Source organism: Anarhichas minor, unplaced genomic scaffold, assembly GCF_050575085.1.
Source record: "Anarhichas minor isolate MPS153535 unplaced genomic scaffold, ASM5057508v1 ptg000003l, whole genome shotgun sequence".
In the NCBI taxonomy this organism is placed as follows: Eukaryota; Metazoa; Chordata; class Actinopteri; order Perciformes; family Anarhichadidae; genus Anarhichas; species Anarhichas minor.
In genome coordinates, this window is record NW_027466449.1 from 13,176,019 (window position 1) to 13,195,883 (window position 19,865).

Below are 19,865 nucleotides of genomic sequence, written 5' to 3' on the forward strand. Positions count from 1 at the left end.
TTGTACATTTCAGTTCAACTCCCACTTCTTCTCCTCCTGAAGGAATATTCGCCAAATCAGTTGAAATCCCCATCCTTTAAATCATCTTGTGACCCTTAATTTGTGAACGACTGGTATAAATAACACACACTGGTGTCATCATACGATGCTGTTAAAGTGAGCGTTCAAACAACGGCAGGGCCGGTAATTTCAACAGTCCATCATTTATTTCTCAAATACGTCATGTTTGCATATGGTTGTATGTAGATAACAGTATGGGGGGGAATGAACATACAATGTAAACATTTTCAAATGGACGCTAGATGACACACGGCAGTAAAAAGAGTGAGAGATCAGAGGAACCATAGAAGTGAACCTTTGAGTGTGCGCCGGCATCACAAAGTGCTTTTATATCCAGAGTAAAGTGGAGAGGAGCTGGGGGACGACAGGATGTAGAATATATTTTCACTGTACAATATGTGCACTGGACTGTGAGCGTACAAATGTGCAGTTTATGCAATGTTAGTGCCTTAAAACACAAACAAACATCTATATATACCGTCTAACAACTGCTCTACGTAAGTAAACGTTATATCATCAGCACACAACATTCATTAACCGCTGCCTCTGAAGCAGCTGAAGCACACACTGGCGACAAGCTAAAGAGCAGTTTTCACATTTCAGGAGGGCAGAGTGGACGGATCTTTTTGCATAGGTTTATGATGGCTACAGTGTCCCGTTTAAAAAAATACATTTTGTTTTGTTTTTTACTGCTGCTTAGTCCAAAAGCACAGCTTTCACTGATGGTAAAATGTGAACTCTAGAAACAGTCAGGTACTTGTCCATGTGTGAAGACAAACCGCTATAATCAGTCCGTTCTCTTTATACAAAAGGTTCTTGAGCTGTGCCTCGACAGCGGGCCGCGGAGGGAAAGACGTGAGCCGCAATTTGACTCAAAATTCCTTCTCAGAGTCATAACTCACAAAATATATGAGACGTTTTTAGATTCGGCGTGACTTGCAGTCATTATCTCGCAAATAAATAAACGTCCAAAAGTCCCCTTAGAAATAATCAAAATCGATTATTATCTTTATATCTCCAGGACTGGCCTGAGAATCATCACGTGTTTTACTTTTCTTCAGAATCACAGTCATCCAGCGATAGTCGTCTGTACATTTTATGGGCACATTTCAAACAGGAACTGCTAACAGCTAATTCGGCAAACTTTTAATGGCGCCAACCTGCCAAAATAAACAAATACAAACTTATAAAACGCACAACAACAAAAAACAGGTAACTACCCAACTGAGTCCAGGGAAACATTACACTTCTTGTTTAGATAGTTTGTCTTAAATAAGACAAATAATATTAATAAGAGTTTAAAAGTACAATAACGTGATCTTTTGATTCATATTTTTTCGACTGTTGGTTCAACGTGTTTCTTATAGTGTCAGACTTTGGAAACCTTCTGCTGGAAACCGAAATGCTCTGTTGACTTCTGCTTTAACGTCTTATGTGAATCCATTTACAGCATTATACTTAGTGCAGAAAAACGTTTTTATGGCTTTAACATTGTGTCAATAATCATCTTGGCGAACATGCATGCACCAGTTATTATACACATTATCTATGTTACAGTGGACAACAATATAATGTACCAACAATACGTTCACTGTGACGTAAACGTGGTTATAAGCAGCTTTCATCTCTACTGTAAGTCTCTATTCACAGAAAATGTATGACACTTTATGGATGTTTACAGGGAACTAAAATGCACATGGAGTATTCAAATAGGTTATATATTGATAAAAAAAAAGTAGCAGATGTGTTTAAATAACCCCTGATATTTGAATGCAACGGGACAAGAAGTGTGTGGTACGTCTACAGGTAAGATTACGGTCGAGTACCTGAACTAAAACTGAGAATATAACCTCTAGAAGTTTTGTGTCCTGCAGCAGCAACATCAACATCACCACGCACGCAACGCGCACGCAACGCGCACACACACACACACACACACACACACACACACACACACACACACACACACAGGTGACTGGTTTAAAAACCCACACAGGTCAGTGACAGACAGGTAGACTATTATTGTCATGATTAGGGCATATAAAGATGTCAACATTTACAGTAAGTAAACTCTAAAAACCCTAAAATTCTTAATATAACATTTCTCCTGTGGACAAACCGATAACATTTTGATATCAGCTTTTCATGGATTCAAACAAAGACACAGTACCTGTGAGCGTCTGGACATCACAAACGATTGATGTAGAGAAATAAAGTGAATCCTATCAGAGAGGAGGAGATCTTCAAACCGAACACCTCCTCCTGGGTCAATAAACGTTGGGACAGTCCGTGTAATTCCTGTCAAAATATCCACCTGTGTACAGCCAATCCTCAGCTTCAGTATGAGGGTTTGTTCCCAGCTGAAACCACCTGGAGAAACATAAAACATGCAGGACCTATTATTAAACTGACAGGGTTAAAGGAAATATCACATAGCAGGAGGGACGTACAGTCCCCGATTGAAACTATGATCCGAGGAGCTTCTTCTGCTGGAGAGGTGTGAGAAACAGCCGCCAAGTAGACCATTGTTATTATAGTCAGACTGTGATGATGTGAGAAGTGCAGTCTTTCTAATTATGGATTTTACACTCATATTATTCAGACTAGAGATGGAAATGTTACATTTGTGACAATAATGTAACGACTCAGGTGTTATTCCGTTATGCTTAAATTGAATCACATTTATGTAACGAGGTGCACGTCTGAGATGGGCTGTGTTTTAAAGTTCTTGAATATACACCTTGACATTTGTGACCAGCACACACACACCTGGTTGACCACTCCTCCTCATCCATGGAGCGTTCCCTGCGTGAGGCCCTTTGTTTCTCCTCTAACCGCTCTTTCTCTGTACTTGACGAGTCTATAAAAACACAAAGATATGAATGAAAAAGCAACTGCAGAATCACTCGAGGGTTGTGTGTGTGTGTGTGGAAGGAATGGAGTCCGCTTCTCTCAGCGTGTTTATGTGAGGTTTGTGTTACCTATGTCTCCATTCTCCATGGCTCTGACGTCGGGCCTAAGCCGGCAGTCGGTCGGTGCCAGTAGTCTCTCCATGCCGGGCTCCAGTTCGTTTAGTGTCATGGCAAAGCTGGTGAAGTTATACATCTACACAAGGAAACACAGAGAATAAAGATCTTTGTTCATTAAGTAATACTGCAGGCTCAGAATCTGTGTGGCTATTACTTCTGTTAAACCACTTTGTCAGAGGAACTATTTTTTCTGGAGGAAAAGTTCCTTCAGTGAAGACTCTTGCCACTGCGGTGTGTCAAAGCAAAATTGTATTTACCTCTAATAAAATGGGCTGGAGGCAGATATCTCAGAAACTTAGAACTTAAAATATACCAAAATACCTGCCTGACTAGACACCACAAGAAAGTTGAAATCTGTTTTATTATAAATTGGAATAATCAGCCTATAGAACTGCTTTCAGTCGATAATGGTGATGCGTTAAGAAACGTAGACATGTGCAATCAAAGGTAGTCAAGCAGTAGACTGCATGCTAGCAAACAGGGGTGTCAACAAGCAGGATTTATATATTAAATATTACAAATTCATGACAAATGTTTTATGAGAAAGCAACTGCACTCAACATGTTTGCCAGGCCTCAAAGATAAACACTACAGGTTTTGGTGAAGTTTGTTTACAAGCAAATGTTACCGGATGCTGTAACGGTTGAGCACATCTTCTTTGTGTCTTCAGTGCGAGTGTGATATTGACCTGTGCTGAATTAGCAGGCCGCGGCGCTATCCTCCACAGTAAGGCACTTCCTGGTATCACAGTCACAGTCTCTTGAACTTCTAGCATCTCATCTGCCTCCTCAGATTGAGAACTATGTTCCTACACACACACACACACACACAGATGAATAAGATTATCAGAGGTGGACCAACAAGCGGAAGCTGACAGTACGTACGGTTCATATGCAAACAGCTGATTCACAGAACTACAGTCGCCACAAATTCAACACGTCTCTCAAGCAACAATGCATGTCATTGCAAGACAGTATGGATTAGTGCTGGCAATGATCTCATCATTCACTACACTTTGAACATAACTGGAACTAGACAACAGCAGTAGCACATTACAGATATCAAATACGCTTTTACCTTACCTTCTACTAAAGCCACTGCATGTTATTGTGAAAGGAAAAGATACCATTTGAGAAAAGAATTTAGAGTGATGAGTCACAGATTACGTCACGTTGCAAGACAGATAAAACACGTCAATGACGAACGTGAGAACAAACTCAAGCAGCGTTTCATCTCAGTGGAAGATCAGATATCAGTCACAACAGAATCACTCACCTGTTTCAGCTTTTTGGAGTCTTCCCCCGTCTTCTTGTCTGACTTCTTGTGCGCTTCGTAAACCTTGGGGTCCACGCTGTACATGCACTCCGTCCACTTCCCGTAGATCACTCTGTGCTTCTTCTTACTGGTTCAACAGCAAAGAAAATCGAATTCAGTTCAGAGAAAATGAATCACAACCGATGGTTAATAACAGTGTTGTTGTGATCTTGCTCTTACCTTTTGTCTTGGATATGACCCTCGACTTTGTGCAGCTCTTTCCCAAACATTCCACACGGTTTGAAGTTCAACACACACTTATCTCCAGTGCTGATGAATTAAAAGTACATATGAAAATGAATGATACAACCAGTTTGGATCTTGCAGTTAAGAATGACAGAATTGTCACTATACCTGTGGTTGACTATCTCCACCGTTCCATATTGCTCAATCCAGAGTTTTCCCAGTATGATGTTATGCACACAACACATTGGGTTTGTCCATGTGTACGTTTCTTTATGTCTGTGAGAAATCCCCAGAATCAGAAAGGAATGGTTTGATATTTTGGGAGAAACACATATTTCCTTTTTCTTGCCGAGAATTAGATGAAAAGAATGACACCGCTCTCGTGTCTGTCTGTTAAAAAGACAATTTGTTACCTTTGGACAGGGCATCCATTTCCAGTCTTTATGCTAAGCTAAGCTAACCAGCCACTGGCTGTAGCTTCATGTAGCGGACAGATATGAGAGTAGTATCAACCTTCTCATGTAACGCTCAGCAAGTTAGCAAATAAACGTGTTTCCTACAATGTTGAACTAATGCTTTAGATTAGTCAGAGTCACATTCACTTTAACATTTCCATACAAAGTTTATCCACACTTTGTATGTAAATACGACATTGAGTGCTAAAAAATAATCAAAACAATCGGATGCAGCTTAAAAAGCACAACAATAAAGCTACTCATAACAAATAAAAAGGCACAAATACTCACTTCAGTAGCTCCAGCGTCATGGTGCCTTTGGGCTCAGCCTCCACACTTTTGCCCCAGAACTTGAGTTTCGGGTAAATGGAGCCGTGAAACTCAAACTCTTGTTTCAGAGACTGGGCGTGGAAGGCACTGACGGGGGGGTGGTGGCTCACCTGCTCCGAGATCAATCTGTATCCCTCGTCCTCTCTTTAAAAAAAAATTTTTTAAAACTTGCATAAATTAATAAGAAACATTTTGGTGTTTGTCTATCATCAAGACAATATTGTCTTCTCTAATACCTTGTGAGTTCATATGTCTCCCCCAGTAGAGGGTTAAATGGCTTTCCAGTCCTTTCCCATTGAGATGCTACAGCCGAAACAGCAAACGCAGCAACAACCTGTTACAGAGACACGAAGCGGATCAGAGAAGAGCGGCAAAGAATAATCCGTTCATTGACTGATAGAAAATTAACCCTTTCAGTAATTTTTTAAGCAAAACAACAAACATTTCCTCGTTTCAGCTTCTCCGTCATGTGATGATTATCAGATTTCCTTTGTTTTATGTGATTGAAAAACTTAATATATTTGAGTTTTGGACTAGTGGTCGGACAGAACAAGCTATTTGAAGATTCACATTAGTTTATGAAAACTTAATGGAATTTCTTTTAATGTTGACATTTTAAAGGATCAACTACTAAATAAAGAAAATGATTGTTAGCTGCAGGTTTAAATCAGAGTGAGATCTGTTACATGCTTCTGTCCAGATATGTTTAGAAGAATGCAGACAGAGAAAGAATTACATTTAAAAAGAAATAAAATCACAAGCTCAGAGTCATCCTTTATCTGTACCTGCATTCGGTCTATTGAGTCAGATAAACTGCAGACTTTGTGGATGAGGTGAGCGTGCTCCATGTACTCCGAGATTCTCTGAAGGAAGCTCAGCGGCTCGTTAAACACAACCGGCATCGCTATTTTGGACAGCTCCTATAAGAGATCAAAGAACAGACCACATAAATAAGCAGGTGAACTACCAGATCGGATTGAAAGTTGTACAAAATAGCTTACTTAAACAACTCATGCATCATAATGTTTAACTTTCATGCAACAAATACGCTCTGCCTGTAGGACATGTTTCATATCCCTTGTTTTCTGATGTTTATTTAAACTATTGTGGTTCTTTGAGATGGCTGCAAAAAGAATAAAAAAAAATACAACTTCCAAGCCAATTATAGTCAGCTGAGCAGAGTTCAGACATGATTGGTCTTGTAGCAGCGCAATGAAAGCTGAAGCATGCAATTATTCAATTATAAACAACAACAAAAAACATGTCACACTAGACCCAGAATCTGACAACAGCTTGTTTATGGCAAAATAAGTTGGAAGCAGATAGGACTCACCATGCCAATGCATTTCTTCAGTATACTCCACACACTGAAGTCGTTTCTGGAGATCATTTCAGCAGGCAGGGTTTTCCTGGTACACATTAGGACCATATACGATTTAAAAAATGTGATATCAGACAAAACTTTAGACCGTGTATCTGTTAATAGCTGGCAGATATATTGATTACACAATGTACTGCATTCATATACAGATATCTTTCACGGTGAAAAGTGTAAACAAAGTCTTGACGAGCTTCACCAAATGTTCTGCAGAAGGATGTGCACACTAATAGAATAAAAATGTGGTTGCACTGGCCTCGTCTGCTCCTACATGTGAGAGCATGCATAATGAACCTCTTTAGACCTTAACCCAAAGACGAATGTGGTCATGTGGTAACATGCAGACAGACAGACAGACATGCCACACTTCTGCATGATTCCTCACCTGCGCTCCCACACTCCATTCTCTGGTTTGGCCCGCTTACTGTCAAACACCAGGGCATCTTTAAAACTGACCTCACAGGAATCATCTGACTCCAGCCCTGATGGGGACAACACGGAGGGAAGAAGGGAAAGAACATTTAGCACAAGAAGCAAAGTATATTTAACTAAATGAGAACTCTTGTCAGCGTGTTCTCACCTGTCTCAGCGTCGTAAAACTCTTCCTCACTGTTCATACTGAGCGGAGAAAGTAACTGTTACTCAACAGTCATGTTTCCACCGTTGGCCTGTCGTCTCCAAGCATCAGACAGCCAAGACACACTACCTGCAACAGCATGGACTAGTTACACCAAGCAGGGCAGCTAAAACGTATCTAGTAAGCTACATGCTATGACTAAAAAACAACATCTTTCGAGCTCGCTGTCAGCAGCTCTGCTCCCCTAAAGCTAGTTATTAGTTAGCTAGCTCTGACAAGCTAACTAGCCGTTAGCATCGCTGCTGCTAAGCTTTGCCCTTAGCTGGAAGGTGGGCAGCGGAGATTGTCTTACGTTATCAACGCAGACACTGACACGACGATTTATACACGATTCAATGATGTATATATACCTGTGAATTCAGGTCAATGTCGGTGTGTTCAAAGTGACATCAACAAACGAAGAGTGTAACTGCTTCTCAAACGGGGCAGAAGTGGGCGGCAAGGACACCGTGACTGACGGATGCGTTAGCCAATCACAGCGCAGCAAAGTGCGGTCTAGAAATAGAAGTCAAAGGACTCCAAGGCTGAATGGACGCGACTCCTCAAATTAATGATTAAAATAACAATTATTAACTTTATTTATACAGCACTTTTCAAAACAAAATGTTTTAAAGTGCTTTACATGGTTGAACCAAGATCCAGACATTTCAGGACTGCAATGAAACAATAAAATGTAATGAAATACCCAACAACAATATAAGATAAATACAAAAATAATAATAAAATAGATAAGACCTGTCATTTGATAATGGATTTAAAGGATGTCACTGACATAATTATATATACTTATGGTTATAGACGTTAGGGGTTATATGGGCAAAATGTACGTGCAGATTCAAGGTTCTAAATAAATTCAAACCCATATATTCGTAAAATCTCACTACAAGTGCCTTAATTTCATCATCATAAATGGGAAAATTAACGATAATTTAGGGTAAAATGATCATGTCAGCTGTCTGAAATATACACTCATTGAACATTTTTCAGTGACTTTCTAGTAAGGTACACTATATAAAAAAAGGTATATAAATGACCACTAATTACTTTTTAATGTGCTGGTGTTTATTGATTGTATACTTTCTACCTACTTTATTTTATATTGCCCCAACTTGTGAGCAATCTTGTGTATCTCGACACACCTTCTCTCGTGTCCAATGAGTGGACAAGGTCTTGAGACAACAGTGAAGAAAGATGCGACTCAATTAAAACTCTTTGAATAAACCTCTGTTGATGATTGTTGCTTAAATTAATTAAACTTGTATGTGTGTTTGATCTTTCTGGACATTGCAAATAGCTGGAGTTAGCTGGGACTCAGTGCTACAAAAACACAGGATGCTGCCTGCTGAACGCAGCTCAAGTTATCCACAAGGTGGCAGATTTCTACTGTGATCAGAAAATAAAAATAATTTAGAGATTTAGGAATTTATTTAAATGTATTAATTTATAAAAAATTAAAATTGGGCGCAGCAGTAGGCTTTAGATATTTCCAGTCTATGTATTTTAATTAATAAAGGTTTATTATAAACCTAAAAAAGGTTTTAGGTAAATATCTAAAACCTTAGGCCTAAAACGTTTTGACTGTTTAAATAAGTAAATATTAAAGCTAATAAGTAAACAATTCAAGCTGCTGATTGTATAAATAGATAGTTAATGATCAGTGAATAATTAGAGAGTAGCTTTACTGTTTTTGTCAGGTATCCAAAGGAGAAAGTGGAAATTGTCGGCAGCAACATCAATTTAACGGCATCAAGTCACCAAGAGTCACGACAAGACCGGAAATATAGATTTCTAAAATAAAAGCGCAAATGATCAGTTGGCCTCCATGAGAGAAGCTCAACATCGTTTTTTTATCAGCAGTTACGGTCAATTGATACTTTTTCGCATATTTTATTATTAATGGATATGTTTTACAACCATTTTACAAAAAGCAATTGTCTCAACATAAAGTATTTGGAAACATTTTCATCAAGGGTCAATGGATTCATTTTATTTTGGAATGTTTGACCGGAAGTTATTAACACGCTGCGACAGTCAGACACTGCTAGTTACTTTCTGCCCTCTTTTCTGCGCTCATTTTGGCAAAGTTTTAGTCTCCAGGATGGAGAGCAACCAGACGGATGTCTTCAGTAAGCTTTGAGCTGCAAACTTTAAGCCCTTTCAACATATTTGTGGAAACATCATGATCATCTTCAACTAAAAAAGCTGCTATTTTTTTCCACCTGAGAAAGAAGAAGAAGAGAAAGAGAGTCGCGATGAACAGAGACGGGGACAAAAGCGCAAAGACTTCGCTCCGGAGCCAGAAACAACCCAAGGCGCAGCAGCAGGTTCCTGTCCAGAAAAAGAAGAAAGATCCGGCTTCAAAAGATGCCCTAAGTGGCTCTCAGTCATGTGAAGGACTCTCTGAGAGGGAGGTGAAATCGGCGGGACTGCAGGGAAAACGACCGGTGAAAGTGTCATCAGGTGCCACAGTGGAGTGTCCCGGCGCGCAGAGGAAACTGTCGGATGCCAGCAACGCTTCCGAGGACCTGAGCAAAGACTCCGGCTGCCCGTCCGGGAAAGTTTCCTCCTCAGACAGCAGCTCGGAAATATCCGACTGCCCCTCGGAGGGCAACAATAAGCGCGACTCTCCGAGCAGCGACAATGATTTAAGCTGGATAGACGGTGGAGCTTATTTGTTCCCGGACAGCGAGGGGAAAGGCGACGGGAGACTGTGCGTAAAGGTACCTGCTGGAGCGGGTCTTGGTTTGTTTAACTCTACGGGGCCGTTTATGGATCTAATGATGGGAGAGACAACCGAAGATGTTGTCCGGGAAGTGGAAGATTTGAGATCAGAGAACGAGTATTTGAAAGTAAGTTTAATCCAGTTTGTTTTATTTATTTTTAGATTTTAATTATATTTGCATTATATTCGTGTCGCTTAAATGTCCACATGTGTGTGGGTTGGTTTGTGTGTCGCTTCTTTGTGAGATCTATAAGAGGGCCTCAGACTCTGAACACCAGAGCAGATTTTCTTGTCAGTGTTCATTAGAGAGTAAAGGACAAGTGAGGGGAAGGTCTCGTGCAAGAATCAAAGTCACGAGTGACATAAATGATCTGTGGCACCATCAGTAGCGTTTCCATAATATATTGAAATAAAACTGCCGAATGGAAAACAAATAAACACGTGAAAACGTTTGAAAAACAAGACTTTCAAACACAAACTAACAGCCTTTTTTATTGGTACAATTAAATGCAGGGACTCATCTGTTTGTTGCCATTTATTTAGATAACCCAGTGAATGTGAGTTGTGGAGAGTGCTGTTTTAATGTGTAAGACTTTGTAGTCACTACACTTGAGCATTATCTTGTATTTGGAGTGAGAGGAGTGAATACGGAGTTTAAAAAGTGGGAATTAAACCAATGAGAAGGTCCAGTTGGAAGGTTTATTCTAGTTTTTGGGTATTTAAAGGTTTAAAATCGAAGCAGCAGAGATCTTTACACCATTAGAGTATAACACATTACGACATGGTGTGACATATGAATAAATCAATAAGGAAATACAAAGAGACAGTCAACAATAACATAGTATACAAAGAAAATTCATTCTTTAAAGTCTGGAGCTTTTGCTGTCTTCCAGTGTCTTAATATAATTGGAAACTGTAATCATAACCACCATAATTGGAAATGCATTTTGATGTATTTGCTATTTGACGTTTGTCCCCTGAGAGTACAAGTTGGTTTTACCGAACCAAACCATCCACCAGGACCACAAATCTGACCCAGAATGGTTCTAACTTTAACATTCCTATAATATGTGGGGGAAAAAAAAATCTGAAGTTGTTGTATTTCTGTGTTGTTTGTCCCAGGATGAGGTTGAGGAGCTTCGCTGTGAGATGCTGGAAATGCGCGACATGTTCCAGGAGGAGGAGGTGTACCAGCTGCAGGAGCTGCGGCTGCAGCTGGAGCAGGCCAACAAGACCTGTCGCATCCTGCAGTACCGCCTCCGCAAGGCCGAGCGCCGCAGCATCCGAGTGGCTCAGACGGGGCAGGTGGACGGGGAGCTGGTCCGGAGTTTGGAGCACGATATCAAGGTCAGAGGTCATTACAGTTAGTCATCACGACATCTTCCGGCCTTGTTAAAGGAACAGTACATTGCTGCCAAATTGGCTTTTGACTGAATCACTGCTATTCCGTGATTGTTTTACTCATACGCACGGAAGGACTGTAACCGTTTGACAGCAGCCTGACTCACGACTGTTCACCGTGCTGTAAAATGCTTCCTGCTGTTCGTCAGGACCACAAAAATTTCATTAGTTGGAAATGTATTCATCATGCATCCTGTTTTCTATTTTTGTTGTACCATGGTGTAATTATGTGGTGAGTTGTTCTACATAGGAAACATAAATGCACAGTAATCTTTAGCAGAATCATGGCAGGTCAATCGCTCTGTTGACTTTGTGGTGGCAGCCAGACTCCATTTCTCTGAGCCGGGCTGCGTGTGGTGGTGTAGGATTCAGCCTCACCCTCTCACCCCCTCATACACTCATATGGTAAATTCCTGTCACAAGCATTTCCTTGTAAAGTCTCTTTTACAACTCTGGGAAGGAGGTGAGATCTGGGCCAAAAGATTTTCTCTACAACAGTTTTGCCTGATTGGAGCCAGAGCTCCAGAGCCTTTTTTTGAAGTGACATTTCTTGTTGAAAAGTCGATCAAACGACTACAACAAGATGTAAAATGAGATGCAAAAACGAGACACAATACTACCACACATAGATGCAAAACGACCACCAAGAGACGCAAGATAACCACTGAGGGAAGCAAAATGACTACAAAGAGACATAAAATGAGATGCAAATGACCACCAAGAGATGCAAAACTACCAGAAAGAGACGCAAAAATACTACAAAGAGATGCAAAACGACCATAAAGAGAAACTAAATTTAAATTAACTCAAAATGACTATCAAGAGAAGTAAAACAACCACAAAGAGACAGAAAACGACAACTAAGATATGCAAAATGGCAACAAACAGATGCAAGACAAACACAAAGATCAGCAAAATGACTACAAAGAGATGTAAACAACCACTGCATCTCATTAGGGAAATCTGATTTTATAATCCACTTATTGAATTTGGCAAAGGTTTTACGCAGGATGCCCTTCATAACCCAATCACAGTGCCCGGGGGTAGATACATGTTTTGGTGGTGGGTTAGGCGAAACATACAAACTCAGAACAGACAGGATTGAACCCGAGACTTTCTTGCCGTGAAGTACAGTCTCTTTGTGGTCAACCACATAAATTGACCACAAAGAGACACGCAAAATACCCACGAGAGAGGTTATGCGTCTCTTTCAATCTTTAGGTCTTACACTTATGTTGGGAGGGGGGGGGGGGGGGGGGGGGCTTTTGCATGTCTTTTCCCAGGTGGCTAATTTTTTCATAATCTGTCCATGATTGGAGATACACTTACCTGCTGTTGGCTTTGTTTACAGGTTGCTAAGAGTGTGTCCCTCCGGCTGTACAACGAGCTGGAGGCGGTGCGAAAGAAGGATTCCCAGTTGGAGTGGGAAAATGAGGCGCTGCGCGAGAAGACTCAGGAACTGGAAGTGGCCAAGCAGGTGTTACAGGCTGAAGTGGAGAAAACCAGAGAGGTGCGACATTAAAGCACAACATTTAACATTAAAGCCCCCCCCCTTCAGTCAAAAAATGAGTTTAGCTTATTGTTAATTGACTTGCATGTTTAAGAATGAGGAAGAGTGGGAATTTTTATATGTCTTAAATCAGGTCTGGAGGAGATCCTAAATAAATCTGTTTATTGGGCTAAAATAATTCAGCCTAAATCTTGTCAGAAACATAAGCTGCTGCCACCGACACCCTTAACGAGCCTCCATCCCTCTGGTGAGGAAACCTCCTCTCCATTTCTGCTACTGCACAGCTGCACCCGCCCCACCCAGTTGTCACCCTCATCCCTCGGTCACCCTGATGTCAGCTGACACATGACCCGGGTGCAGATCAATGATATGAGAGGAGGGCATGGCCAGCAGCTGCCTGGTGCCTCGGCAGGGTGAAGCCGCCTGGTATGCTGAATCCTGAACTTCAGGCACAGCTGATATCCTCACAGAGAAAAGGGAGAGAGAGAGAGAGAAAGAGAGAGATTACTAAAATAGACTTGCATTCTCCCTTTCTGTTCCTATTAAGACAGGCTAAATCTGGATCAGCGTGTATTATGGCATTCAAAATGTTTTTTGTGTGGCTACCACACCCTGACTCAATTTCCAGTCCACCCTCCTGCCTCGATGGCTCCAGTGATAACGGCCGTGCACTTCAGTGACACGTGTGTGGTTTAATCCAGGATTCGGTGCTTTTGCATGAGCTCAGTCTGGCTTCAGAGGCAGCTGCTAGTCCCTTTGATCCCAGCGGGGAAATCCACTTAGATTACCTAATCTAGGGGCACAAAACACAGTCTAGATGGATGTGAAGGAGGATGAACATTTCAGAGATTCACATTGCAACTGGACTGTCTGTGACCCAGTTTGTGGGACTTGAATGGTAATTTAATACGGTCAGGTCACAACACAGCTGCAGATGCTTGAACAATGACGAAACCATAAATGACGACTAAAACTGCGCTTTTATTTTAAAATGCAACACGAATGACAATTTTCTAGTTCAAGAAATGCAAAACATGTATTTTCATCATGCATATTTCTTACTTTTATCACATTTTAGGTCACCGCTTACAGGGACACTGACCTTGAATTGAAAACACAATGACCCACTCCTTATTTGTGTTAGCCACTTCTAGCCTGTAGAAGATGACTATGACATCCTGTCTAGTGTCTGGGAGCGAGACAATGCTGCCAGAAAGAAGTTTACATTCCTCTCATGCTCAGACTTTCAATAAATTCACACATGCAGAGGAGGGAAGGACTTGAATGTCAGAAAAAGTTTGAATCAAATCACACCGTGGACCGTTATCTAATTTTAGGTATCTGTTAAAGTAGCACAAGATCATGATGTACAGTTTAAATTGTATTTTTTTAAAGAGATTTTGGGAAACCTTTCTTGCAGAGAGTTAAAAGAGAAGATGGATAACAGTCTCACGTCTGAAAGTGGTATCCATCTTCTCCTTAAACTCTGAGCGTGAAATGTAGAACTATTCCTTCATCTGTATTTGTATATTGAAGTATTCCGCTGAGCTTTAGACTTCAGCAAGATTTTTGTACAGTCTCACAATCTTGGAGAACAGCAGCCTAACTCCATTAAATTCTTTCAGAAGCTAAAAGTTAAGTTCAGTTTTTCTCTGTCAAGTTCATACAGTTTTTAGTTTTGCTGCTTAAATGTCCCACGATATTTGCTGCAGTGAACATTACTGCGCGGATGGAAACGTATACAATTATTCAAAGCAGCCTCTCTAATCATTGAAGTAAATCCTTAAAAGAAAACACTAATACATCAAAAGCCTACAGTACATAATGTAAAAAGCAACATAGCCTACAGGGACTAGTAGAGGGGGAGTGAAATGTAAATGCTGGTCTCTAAATCACAGGAAAGATTTCAATCAATGATCTCAATCATAGATTCAATGGTCTATGTGGACACACAGATTTGTTGTCAGAGCTGATCTCAGCATCTCTAGAAGGAAGACATCTCAGAAGGTGCAGCCAAGTCTATTCATCAATTAACTTTAAGAAATGGCTTTTTAAAATGGCTCACCGGTGATGTGGATATGTTTTTGTACGTATTGACCTCTTCATAAACCTCTTGGCCGTGTTTGTATCCCTCAGAGCACTCTGAAGAAGAAGAGCATCCGATCATCAGCCAGTAGAGCTGAGAAGAGGCTCTCTCAGCAGATTGAGGTTTGATATGTTTGATAATCACATCTGATTTAAATTTGTGGCGGCACCAATGAAACATTGCATGTTGCAACCTACCTATCATCCCCAGAAAGATATTCACTGTTGTTTGTTTGCTTGAAGGATGACAGTGCAGACCTCAGGTGCCAACTCCACTTTGCCAAAGACGAATTAGCTCTCATGTGCAAGAAGCTCACCAAGTTGGTATCAGAGAGCGAGGGCATGCGCGAGGAGCTGGCCAAATACCACTCAGCCTACGGCGACATAGACTCAATCCAATCGCCGCAGGGCAAACAACACTCCGCCCACGCCAGGGAGGCGGGGGTCAAAGTTCACCTCAAACTGGTGGAAGAGGAGGCCACGCTCCTGAGCCGGCGAATCGTTGAACTGGAGGTGGAGAACCGTGGACTGCGAGCAGAAATGTGCGACTTGAGAGAGAAAATGGGAAGAGGAGGAGGTGAAGAGGAAGAAGAAGATTATCGGGATGTGTTGGTGGAAGATCTGTCAGCTTCCACACCGGTGACGGACAGAGAGAGAAATATTAAAATAGGATGCACATTGTTCGAGCAGGGTCAGGACAAGGAAGCAGAGAAAGGTAAGAGTGATGCTGAGACTTCGTCACAGACTGATGGGATGATTACTGCCCGTCATATCACTCGAGAGGGTCCTGTGGGTGGTGAGTGGGACCCTTCAGACAGTCATGAGAGTGATAACAACAAAAAACCCGACAGAGGTCTCAAAGGCATGACGGTGACAGACTATGAAACTCTTCTAGCTCTAAGAGATCATTCCAGCATTTTGAGTTCAGCGATCCAGCTCCTGACGACGCCACCAAAAAATGGCCACAGCGTATCTACCTCATGTGCTTTTACCTCTCCGACAGAGGTGGACTTGAATGACAAGGCACATAAGATATTGCCACCTTCAAATGAGGCTTTGGAGCTTGTACAGGCCATGCTGTTGGCTTTCATTGGGAGAGTGGAGACGCTCCTAACAGGAGAAGATTTTGTCAAACTCTCCGTTCACAAGGACGGACATGTTTGGGATTCCTGCACTGTCTCCCTTCTCTCTGAAGACTGTACAGATCTTAACCTCCAAGAGTCACCAAGTAAGCAGGAGTGTGTAGAAGACCTACGCACCTCAGAGGTTAAGGAGAGAGAAAAACAAATGAGACAAACAACTTTGTTTCAATCGGACCTCATTCACAGCTGCAGGGACCCAAAAATGCGACTGTGCTTGCAGGTTCTGTGGATCCTCCATCAGTGGTGTCAAGTTAAAGGACCCGGGCTGGAGGGAAAAGAGGTACAATTAAATAAGATACTTAAATCAACAAATTGTGTATTTTTTATATATAAATATATTTTTTATACATCTTAATTTTTTGATTCAGGGTAAAGACAAAACCATGTATGCGCTGTGGGGGTTGTTGCAAGACCTTGGTGCAGAGCTCCGGGATGAGCAGATTGAATTCAACAGTGAGGCCAAGTGTGCGCAGGGCAAGGACGCTGAGGTAAGAATCGTGTTAACCCTTCAGGCATGTGTCTCTCCTGCTGTGTGAAGTCCTGCTGATGATCTGGCTCCCGGGCCACACGTCCTCCTGACACTCAGTTCAACGGGCATCATGAAAAGATTCATGCCAGAGTATCTAGGCTAATCTCTTGTAGGGGCTGCAGCTAAACAGGACATGTTCAAATCTGCTGCATGAAAACACTCAACTGATTCTCTGCATTGTCCGGACATGGTGCATGAATATAACGTAACAGCTCCTTAAATATTGTTTCCAGCTGCTTGGTCAAATGCAAATAGAAAGCTTTAATGCTCCAAAGTAATAACCACTGAACTGTTGGTGTTTTCTTCGCACAGCATGACTCAAGATCTGCTTTGAAGGGCCGGATTTATTTCTTCAATGGTGTTTTTCCTCCTTATACCACTGGCTAGACTGTAATCTCTCCTTTCCTCTAAGGCACATTTAATACGCATGAGTGCCAAATAGGGGCTGTCGTTTAATGTAATTGAACCCAAACTTAATGGTTTAAGGTGTTATAATGTCAATACACAATATTCTAATCCTCACAATACAAACTAAATGATGTGAACGCTCGCAAGTCGTAAACTGGAATCTTTCCAATTTCTAACATCAATCCCACATGACATGAACACTGCATAATGTTTAGCCACACCATATTAGTTTAGCATGTTAGCATGCTAAGGTTGGCCAAGTAGCACTAAACACAAAGTGCAGTTGAGGCTGATAGGAAAGACATTAGTTTAGCAGGTATGTGGTCATAAACAAAAGCATTGAACAAATTGAAATTGTGACCTGATGGGGATTAAGACTCAGAGGATCATCGAGGTACCATTAAAGTCTGTACAAAATTTAATTTCAATCCATCCAAAAGTTGAGATATCTGAGTGGACCATAGTTGCGGCTCTACAGGAAAATATATTACAAGTTCAGTAACCATTATTTGGCGGTGTGTGTTTGTCTCCCTTTGCTCAGTGTGGCACCAGTGGTGTTTTTGATGATGGAGCTGACAGGTGAGTGTTTTTAAAGTGTTCACATCTTAACCATTTTGTTCTTGAGGTCACTGGGGTTATAATACATTCATTGGCTGTTTTCACAGAATGAGTATCTCAAAAGCAAAAAGACTTAGGCGACAGTTTTCTCCACGCGGCTGTAAGAGAAAGAACTGGTGCTATCTGAGCCAGGAGGCTGCCCAGCTGGACCGAGAGGACCCCGTTAAGACGTGGGATCATCTAATCATGCCGCTTAGCTTCCCTGATCTCGACTTTGAGCGGATGTCCATGGAGAGGAGCCACACTGCCCCGGAGAAATCTGCCTTCCGCATCTACTACAGCCCCCCGTCAGCTCGCAGAGTCCAGCTGGCTCAGCTGAAGCAAAGCCCCGTCACAGACAAACAGTCTGTCAACTCTGGCTCTCCGTGGTGCACGCCGCCGACCTCCTTCTCTCCGCTCCGTCTCGGCTCATCTGCTAACCTCAGCGACGACATGAAGGAAATGACGGCCAGCTGGAGGCAGACGGTTCAGGGCAGTTCACAGGAGAAGAGAGGGAGATCACAGCAGCGTTGGGTGGACGTGGCCTGTTCAGGTACTCAGACCCAGATGAAGCCACAGATGGTGAGTGTTGGTCTGCAGACAGACGGGTCAGTCACTGTGAGAAGCAGTCCATCCCGGGTCCTGAGCACCTCCCTGGTCTCCGCCCGCCTACACCACATCTCCACCTCACTGGACGGGGGACCAGGCAGAGTCGAGAGGGCCAGAGCCTCCACCTCCTCCCCTAAATTTTACCGGAGACATTCCATATCCGGTGCATCCTCTCCCCCCTCATCCACCAATTTGAGCACCTCCTCCTCCTCATCTTCATCCACCTCCAGAGATCGAGCATTGTGGAACCAGAACCACCAAAGCCACACCGGCCTCACATGGAATCGACAAACCAGTAGCAGATCCTGTCCAGGACTGAACCACAACTCTCTGAGCAGCGCCAAGTCTCCCAGCAAACCTGGAGGCGGCAACCGTTACGGCATGGTCACAGAGTTCCTGCGCAGGGTGAGCGGCCGGGCAGAGAAACCGGTACCGGGGTCAGGGCCGAAGACAAAGAACGGTCTGAAGAACCTGGAACGTGTTCCAACGAGGCCCCCAGCCGCACCGCTGCACAGGAACGACAGCGTGACGAGGATCGTCAACCAGAGGTTCATGAAGCAGCGAGAGGAGAAGGGGAGCAGTCTGAACCACGGTGTCCGACACAGTTTGAGTACCGTCACGGCAGAGGTGAGTGTAACAAACAAAATGTCTGATATCTGATAAAACACACCTGCTGCTGAGTTAACATGTATTTACTCTGTTAACATCTATTTACTCTGACCAGGACGGAAACTACGACCACAGCTCCAGCAGCACCCTGACCTTCTGCTTTGCTCGGCCATCTCGCTCCACCCAGAGACAAACGTCAAACCAGAACAAACTCCACCGACACAGATACTCGCCTCCCTCGACTACGGCTGCAGACTCCAACTGTGAGTGAACGGGCAGAGAAACAGCAGCTATTATTGATACGTCTGGACAGCTGAGAGCGGTCAGAGCGACAGGGAGGGGAATTTAAAATGTAATCTTCAAATGTAATTCCTGCTGTTGAACTGGGAGAACTGGTAAACTGTATGTCGGATTTTTAAGTTTTCTAACTCAGTCATTGTGTTTTCTTTTGGTGCAATGTATAACCCTCGTCTCCTTTAACACATGGGCTCAATGTGGATTTCAAATACAAGAAACTACAATGTTGCTCAGCTAAATTCCTATTTACAACTTTAAACTTGATTAAATTGTACACTGAAAATTACCTTTATATTATCTTTGTAGTATTTTGTAGAGAATAACCTTGTTTTATTGAATAAAGATCTAAGATCTCAATAACAGGATGTATTGAGATCATTTCATCTACATATATGTCTTGGCTTCACAGTCACACCTCTCCCTGAAATCTGCAGGAACTTGTTTACTCTGCAGTAATCAGCTGCTTTCAGGAGGGAAGCTGCAGGCGGTTACGTCACATGCTCAAAAAAAGAAAAAGTAAAAGCTAAGTAGTTAATAAGATAAGATTTCCTCGCCTGTCAGCAGCGT

The 19,865-nt window shown here is 42.2% G+C and overlaps 2 protein-coding genes across 4 annotated transcripts; one reads left to right on the top strand and one right to left on the bottom strand.

Moving 5' to 3' along the window:
* Positions 1-184: 184 nt before the first annotated feature.
* LOC142957176 (oxysterol-binding protein-related protein 2-like) lies at positions 185-7,843 on the bottom strand. 3 transcript variants are annotated; one of them, XM_076098804.1, is made up of 14 exons: positions 7,740-7,843; positions 7,333-7,458; positions 7,138-7,234; positions 6,708-6,783; positions 6,160-6,294; positions 5,611-5,708; positions 5,336-5,518; positions 4,758-4,865; positions 4,584-4,673; positions 4,365-4,491; positions 3,778-3,897; positions 3,042-3,165; positions 2,830-2,920; positions 185-2,430 (listed from the first exon to the last, which is right to left on the bottom strand). In XM_076098804.1, exons 2-14 carry the CDS (start codon positions 7,367-7,369, stop codon positions 2,328-2,330), a joined length of 1,389 nt encoding a protein of 462 aa, XP_075954919.1. In that variant the 5' UTR covers positions 7,370-7,458; positions 7,740-7,843; the 3' UTR covers positions 185-2,327. The 3 variants fall into 3 exon arrangements, with proteins under 3 accessions (XP_075954919.1, XP_075954902.1, XP_075954911.1); XM_076098787.1 differs by having other exon boundaries at positions 3,718-3,897; XM_076098796.1 differs by having other exon boundaries at positions 3,718-3,897; positions 7,333-7,454; positions 7,740-7,824.
* A 1,798-nt stretch (positions 7,844-9,641) lies between these two features.
* On the top strand, positions 9,642-19,272 carry LOC142960688 (uncharacterized). The gene is made up of 10 exons (XM_076102658.1): positions 9,642-10,238; positions 11,234-11,458; positions 12,864-13,022; positions 15,159-15,230; positions 15,351-16,373; positions 16,470-16,529; positions 16,618-16,737; positions 17,728-17,765; positions 17,852-19,019; positions 19,117-19,272. The coding sequence occupies exons 1-10, from the start codon at positions 9,642-9,644 to the stop codon at positions 19,270-19,272; spliced, it is 3,618 nt and encodes a 1,205-aa protein (XP_075958773.1).
* The last annotated feature ends 593 nt before the right edge of the window (positions 19,273-19,865 follow it).